Below are 7,454 nucleotides of genomic sequence, written 5' to 3'. Positions count from 1 at the left end.
TTGCACCGAGCCCAGGAGAGTCAGAGACGCCTGTACGACAGAGGGACTAGATTACGCGATCTCACTCCGGGGGATAAGGTCCTTGTACTATTGCCCACCTCTAGCACCAAATTACTCGCGAAGTGGCAAGGGCCCTTTGTGGTCACACGGCGGGTTGGGGACGTGGATTACGAGGTAGCGCGACAGGGGCGAAAACAAGCAGGTCTACCACATCAACCTCCTAAAGAGGTGGAACGATGCGGTCCCTGTCGCGTTTGCGTCGACGTTACCGGAGAAGGAAGAGCTCGGGCCGGACGTCCATAGCCCAGGCCCCACCCCCCCTGTCGGTCAGGGCGAGGGTCTCTCAGGGAGTCAGGCACGGGACGTTGCTGGTCTGCAACTCCGGTTCGGCAACGTGTTTTCGCCCCTGCCCGGTCGCACCCCGCTAATTACTCACAACATCGAGACGCAACCCGGTTTAACATTGCGGACACGCCCCTACAGGCTGCCCGTCCACAAACAAGATGTGGTGCGGCGCGAATTGGCAACCATGTTGGAGTTGGGCGTGGTCGAGGAGTCTCACAGTGACTGGTGCAGTCCCGTCGTGCTGGTGGGGAAGCCGGACGGGTCTGTCCGGTTCTGTGTAGACTATCGTAGGGTGAATGCGGTGACGAAGTTCGACGCCTACCCAATGCCTCGGATCGACGACCTCGTGGACCGGCTTGGCATGGCCACCTATTACACGACTCTGGACTGCACAAAGGGCTACTGGCAGATTCCGCTGTCTCCAGCAGCCCGGGAAAAAACAGCCTTCTCCACTCCGCTCGGTCTTTACCAGTTTAAGGTGCTTCCGTTCGGGTTGTTCGGGGCCACGTTTCAGCGGCTGATGGACCGGGTGTTACGGCCCCACGCCATGTATGCGGCTGCCTACATTGATGACGTCGTCATCTATAGTGGAACGTGGGAGCAGCATATGCGGCAGGTGGCGGCCGTCCTTCAGTCGCTGAGACGGGCGGGGCTCACGGCCAACCCGAAGAAGTGAGTGATCGGGCGGAGGGAGATTCAGTATCTGGGGTTCCATCTAGGGCGGGGGAAGGTCCGGCCGCAAGTCGGTAAGACCGCGGCAGTCGCCGCCTCCCCTCGGCCCAGGACCAAAAAGGAGGTGAGGCGGTTCCTGGGGCTGGCGGGCTACTATCGGCAGTTCGTGCCGAACTTCTCCGACCTGGCCAGCCCCTTGACCGACCTCACCCGTAAGAGGGCCCCAGATACAGTCCAGTGGTCGGAGCCATGTCAGGTGTCGTTTGAGGCTATTAAAACAGCCCTCTGTGGAAAGTCGGTCCTGTGTGCTCCTAACTTTGGTATCCCTTTCTCCCTGCAGACGGACGCGTCGGATAGGGGGTTGGGCGTGGTCCTGACCCAGCAGGTGGAGGTGCTGGGTCAGCCGAGGTGCTGACCGCCCGGTGCTGTACCTGAGCCGAAAATTATCAGACCGCACGGTGGAGAAGGAGTGTCTCGCAATCCGGTGGGCGGTCGGCGCCCTCCGCTACTACCTGCTGGGGCGCGCGTTCACCCTCTACTCCGACCACGCCCCCCTCCAGTGGCTCCACCGCATAAGGGACGTCAACACGAGGATCACCCGGTGGTACCTCGCGTTGCAACCCTTTAATTTTCGGGTCGTGAACAGGCCTGGGGCGCAGATGGCCGTGGCCGACTTCCTCTCCCGCTCTGGGGGGGGGGAGTGAGTTGGCGGCCGGATGTGACCCCGGCCTGTGTCGGGCGGTGGGGGTGTGTGGGGGGACGTGCAACGTCTGGCCTGCAGGGGGAGTATGGGCAGGTTGGGAGCGCACCGGATTGGCTGGGGGGATTGGACCTGAGTGCGAGCAGGTGTCAGCACTCAGGCCAATCAGGGAGTGTTTGTACTTATGTGCCTGCTTTGTGTTGTAGTGAGGAGAAAGGAATCCAGGAGAAAACGGACCAGAGAGATCCAGAACGGACCAAAGAGATACTCTGAGAGAACCTTTGTTATAGTTAAAGTATTTTTGTTTGGCTTTAAAGACAATAAAACGATCTCCTGCTGAGGGACGACAACTCTGCCTGCTCTCACTCATTTGGAACCCGTTACAGTTGTTACTTAGGCTCCAGAGATATGACATAGAAGTGACGCATGTTCCTGGATATGACATGGTGCTTGCCGATAAAGTAGAGCATACTTGCCTGAGAGCACAACAAAAGGGTCAGTAGAAGCTGAGATTGAGACCATTGAGATGGTTAATTACTTTCCTATCTCAGAGGAGAGAATCTGCACAATCCGTTCTGCTACAAGAGAACACAAAAAAATGCAGACACTGCTCAAAACCAATCAAAAGGGATGGCCTCAAAAAAAGAACGACACACCAAGGGATGTCAGACACAACTTTTCATTCCAGGAGGAGTTGAGCGATCAAGAAAGGATCATCTAAAAGGGAGAGAGCTATGATTCCCAACTAACTTAGAAGTGAGATCACCCCGCGTATTCACTCCTCCACTCACCTTTTGGTAGAGGGATTCCTCAGGAGGGCCAGAGAATGTGTTTACTGACAAGGAATGAACAATCATATAAAGACAGAATATCAAAGTGTGACATATGCAGGTTAGTGGATATAAAACAACAGAAAGAGACACTACATCCACATGACATAGGGTGAACCTCATCCCTTGGGTATCCACAAAGCAACAATAAGGCAGAGTATGCCATGAAAACTGCGAAAAGTTTGTTGCTGAAAGCTGAAGCAGCAGGTTAAGACCCTTACCTGGCAGTGCTGGATCACCTCAACCCAGTCAAGGACTGAATGCAGAGCAATCTAAGAGAGTGGTGAGTAGGAGGACCAGGACCTTTCTACCAATGATAAACAATCTTCTGGAGCGAGAGATAAAGCACACAACACAACAACTGATTCACAACCAACAAAGACAAGCCAAACACTTCAACAAGACAGCAAAGAGCGTCAGAATTCAGCCTTTTGCACCCCACAGAAAGGCCACGGTTGTGAGAGCTTAAGATCTGGTCATGCAGTAGATCGGCCATAGTGAAGTCACTCTGCACACTGAAAGAAAAGAGAAAGATGGAAATGTTAAAAAAAATTGTGTTAATGACATTGTTGAAATATGTTGTAATGTCACATTGACACATTGATATTGACTAAGTATTTTGTTTGTTTATGGACCAACAGAAGTTAAGAAATTAAAGTGACAAACAGTTATTTTAATTGTCTTCAAACATTGGTTGTCTTCAAATACTTGGATAAGTTCATTGCACATATGGAAGTTGTTTTCAACTGGCAAAATAACACTGAACTCAAACTAATCTTTTTGAGCTCAGAAAGCACGAATCTGAGAAGGTACTAATTAAAATGGTAATATATAGAAAGAAAATACTGCGCCTAAAAGGTGTGGTTCTTATGTCTTTCTTTGTCAACACATCTTGCCGTCAACATTGTTCATGTTGCCATTCACAGCTCTTTCCTCAGAATTTGTTATTACATCTGGCCACAGAGTCCAGGGAAATGGACCAGTCAGAACAGTAGCTGACTGTTTTGTCCCTGTCGTCATCTAGGAATGATAACTTATATAAAGCCCATCCTGCTAGTAGCCACTGAGTTTACCTCTGCAGCTGATTGAGGTAAGCCCCACATAAATGAAACATATATGTGTTACATAAAAGTAATGTTAATGGTTATTAAATATTACATGTTTGTATTTATTAATAGTTGGGGTTCTTCCTAAAATATGAAAGGCGGTATGTCTTGTTATTAACTTTGTGTGACAACGTAATGTATTCAACTAAGAATTATGAATTTATTATGAATAAACGTCCATATTTTTATCAGAAGTATACTTGTAAACATGTCCGGCTAATATATTTAATATTATTGGTTATTACTGGATATTAAACATGCAAGGACTGTCAAGACTTAATAGATTTAGAAATCAGTTATTCTATGGTTGAACATTCAACAACAAAAATACAAGTTATTTAGCTTTTAAGAAGTTTGTCATAGTAGTAGTTGTAGTTGTTTAACAGTTTATGCCATAACGTTTTTGTTCTCTGAATGAGGAATATTTCGCAACTTGCGTTAGCACATATGTTGGGTGTGAATCTGCTTATAATTACTTGTTGTCATGACTGAATGCAATACAACGATCCATATCAATCATAAGGCCTGCATTTAAGGTATTGAGTGTCCAGTGTCAACTCAAAGCTCTGTCAAATCTTCATTTTTTTTTAGCATGACCTAATCTCTCTCTCTCTCTCTCTCTCTCTCTCTCTCTCTCTCTCTCTCTCTCTCTCTCTCTCTCTCTCTCTCTCTCTCTCTCTCTCTCTCTCTCTCTCTCTCTCTCTCTCTCTCTCTCTCTCTCTCTCTCTCTCTCTCTCTCTCTCTCTCTCTCTCTCTCTCTCTCTCTCTCCTCCCAGGCCGATGGAGCCGGAGTTCTGCTACGGGAATGGCTCTTGTGTGAGGACGGTCTACCCTGTTGCTGCCCGCGTCACACTCTACTTGGTCCTGGGGTCTGCGGTGGTCTTCACAGTGCTGGGGAACCTCTTTGTGATCGTGGCCATTTCTCACTTCAAACAACTCCACACGCCAACCAACTACCTGACCCTCTCCCTGGCCATAACCGACCTCCTCCTGGGGGTGATGGTCATGTTCCCCGGAATGATTCGCTCCGTTGAGAGCTGTTGGTTCTTCGGGGAGATGTTCTGCAGGCTATTCATCAGCTCAGACGTGTTGCTGTCCACCGCGTCCATCTTGAACCTGTCCTTTATATCCATAGACCGCTATTATGCCGTGTGCCAGCCTCTGCTCTACCCCCGTAAGATAACGATTCACACGGCAGTCGTCATGATCCTGGTCACATGGTGTGTCTCTGCTGTGGTCGGCTTTGGAATGATCTTCCTAAAGCTGAATATTTGGGGAATAGAGGAGTTCTACTATAACAAAGTGGCGTGTGAGGGAGGGTGCTTTTTGTTTACGACTGGGGTGGCCAGCACACTCTCTGCCATTATCTCTTTCTACATCCCCGGGGTCATCATGCTGGCCATCTACCTGAAGATCTACATGGTTGCCCAGAGACAAGCACACATCACAGGCCTACAGAACACCAGCTCCTCCAAGGTGGACAAACACCAGAGAAAAGCCACCAAAACGCTGGCCTTCGTCATGGGAGTGTTTCTGTCTCTCTGGACGCCGTTTTTCCTCTGTTACATCATTGACCCCTACATCGGCTACTCTGTTCCACCGGCCTTGTTCGACACTCTCGTGTGGCTGGGGTATCTCAATTCCACCATCAACCCATTGGTGTACGCCTTCTTCTACAGTTGGTTCAGGAAGGCGTTTCAAATGATTGTTTCTGGTCGCATCTTTCGGTCGGACATGTCAGACACAAAACTTTTCTCAGAGTGACAGTGGTTTGATGTTGAGGCCTCCAAGAAGATGTGGGGCCATGAAAATAAAGGCTTATCAACTGATGGGTTGAAATTCCAATAAATTACAAATGTTTGTCCCATTAAATCAGTCATCATAATTTAGTCATCATTAAAATAAATAAATACGATTCATTAAACCCAAAACCAGCCAATTCTGGTATTATTTAAGGTACTATTCATGCTTTAATCATACTATTCAAGTTTCTCTCGCAGAAATTCCTGGTGTTGTGTCTTGTTGTGTCTTTACAAATGCTTACTTAAGTGTTTGATGTTAAACCCTGCTAAACCCACCCTGAATCATTTGCGTTCCGAATTTTAGGATGTTATACTTCCACACCTGACATGACCACAGGTGCACAGGTAGCTCTCACATGGTAGCTCTCATTCTCACGCAACCAATTGGCTACTATTGGCGTTATCACGTGGCACAGATTATATTTTCTGTGTTGTTTCCAGCATTCTCGGAAAGTATCTCCCCGACATCAATGCTGTGTATCGGGACAGGACATCCATAGTTCATTTAAAATCAATAATGTAGCATGGTTCACTCGAGTCCACTTTCTTTAACTGCAGAAACCTCAGAAAAGTGGAAAACATGAATGATGGTTGACTTCAAACACTTGAATTGGTCAATGGCTATATGTGAATGTTGTTAACTGACAAAATATAAATCAAATCTTGGAATAAATCTATGGAAGATCAGATGTGTCTTTCTCTTCCCTACATTTCCATTCAAACTACATTTCCATTTGAAGTCCTTAATCTTACACTGATGAGCTTGTTATTTTGTTTGACATTGTACATATGTAGCAAGGCAACATTTTCCCTTGAGCAAGGTAGAAAAAAGTATGAATTTAATAAAGTCATTAAAATACAGCGTAAAATGGTGTTGGCGTTATGTGTCTCTTTCTCAACACATCTTCCCGTCAACATTGTCGACGTTGACATTTACAGCCTTTTCTCAGAGATTGTGATTGCATCTGGCCACATTGTCTAGGGAAATGGCCCAGTCAGAGCAGAGGCTGACTGTTTTGACCCTGACACCATCTGGAAAAGATAACTTATATAAAGCACATCCTGCTTGTAGCCACTGAGTATTCCTCTCTAGCTGACGGAGGTAAGCCCCCACTTAAGGGTTTATCAAACTTTAAACTATATGCTCTCCAAGTTAAGTTTGATACATAAGAGTATTGGAAAGAGTTATTAAATAATATCTATATTTACTTAAAATTTGGTGATGTTCTTTATAGATTAAAGGTTTTGTGGACAATGTATTGATATTATTGATATTATATATAAATATTATATATAAATGCAGTCCATTATTTGTGTGTGAAAACATCTAAATTGTTCTACCATTTTAGTTATTTTTGTGCAATGAATAACCCTACTCAATTGGATTTTCTTTTCAGAAGTAAATATGAATGGGTGTCCTGCTAAAACCATTCATAATACTGGCAATATTAAATTACAGGGACTGTAAAGACAGTGGATAGGATAAGCAGAGACGAGGCAGTTTTTCTATGGTTTAGCAAAAAAAGTTGTGCCACAATCTTTTAATTATAAACAACTACGACAGAAATATAGTTAACTTAGCCCCTATATAGGATGTGATGTTCTGGTAATTTACGGACAAGGATTGTGGCATGACTTTTTTTACTGTCTGCATGAGGTATATTTGGCAAATTAATTAAGCACATATGTTGGGTGTGAACAGCCTGTCATGTTGTCATGACTGAATAGAGTACGATGTGCCAGATATTATTAACAGTGCATCATTCCTGTCATTTTTCGCTGTCATTTATCACTGAACCATGGCAAAAACAAATGCTTTGTATTATTTGTAATAGTACAAATGGTATAGTCTACTAAAGCTTTAAATGATCATTTAAACAATCCTTTGTAATAAATGTTTTATCATGCAATATAATATATAATACTTGTAGACTGAACATTGTACTGTAAACTAGGAAGTGACAGTTTACTAATGATTGCAACATGGAATGGATAGGGC

At 45.5% G+C, this 7,454-nt stretch overlaps 1 protein-coding gene across 1 annotated transcript; it reads left to right on the top strand.

The window, feature by feature from the left end:
- Positions 1–1,844: 1,844 nt before the first annotated feature.
- Positions 1,845–6,573, top strand: LOC130406704 (trace amine-associated receptor 1-like). The gene is made up of 3 exons (XM_056612384.1): positions 1,845–2,830; positions 3,572–3,637; positions 4,430–6,573. The coding sequence occupies exon 3, from the start codon at positions 4,434–4,436 to the stop codon at positions 5,415–5,417; it is 984 nt and encodes a 327-aa protein (XP_056468359.1). The 5' UTR covers positions 1,845–2,830; positions 3,572–3,637; positions 4,430–4,433; the 3' UTR covers positions 5,418–6,573.
- The last annotated feature ends 881 nt before the right edge of the window (positions 6,574–7,454 follow it).

This window comes from Gadus chalcogrammus, chromosome 16, assembly GCF_026213295.1.
Source record: "Gadus chalcogrammus isolate NIFS_2021 chromosome 16, NIFS_Gcha_1.0, whole genome shotgun sequence".
NCBI classification, from domain to species: domain Eukaryota; kingdom Metazoa; phylum Chordata; class Actinopteri; order Gadiformes; family Gadidae; genus Gadus; species Gadus chalcogrammus.
The sequence above is the reverse complement of the archived record's forward strand: the minus strand, read 5'-3'. Positions and strand labels throughout refer to the sequence as shown.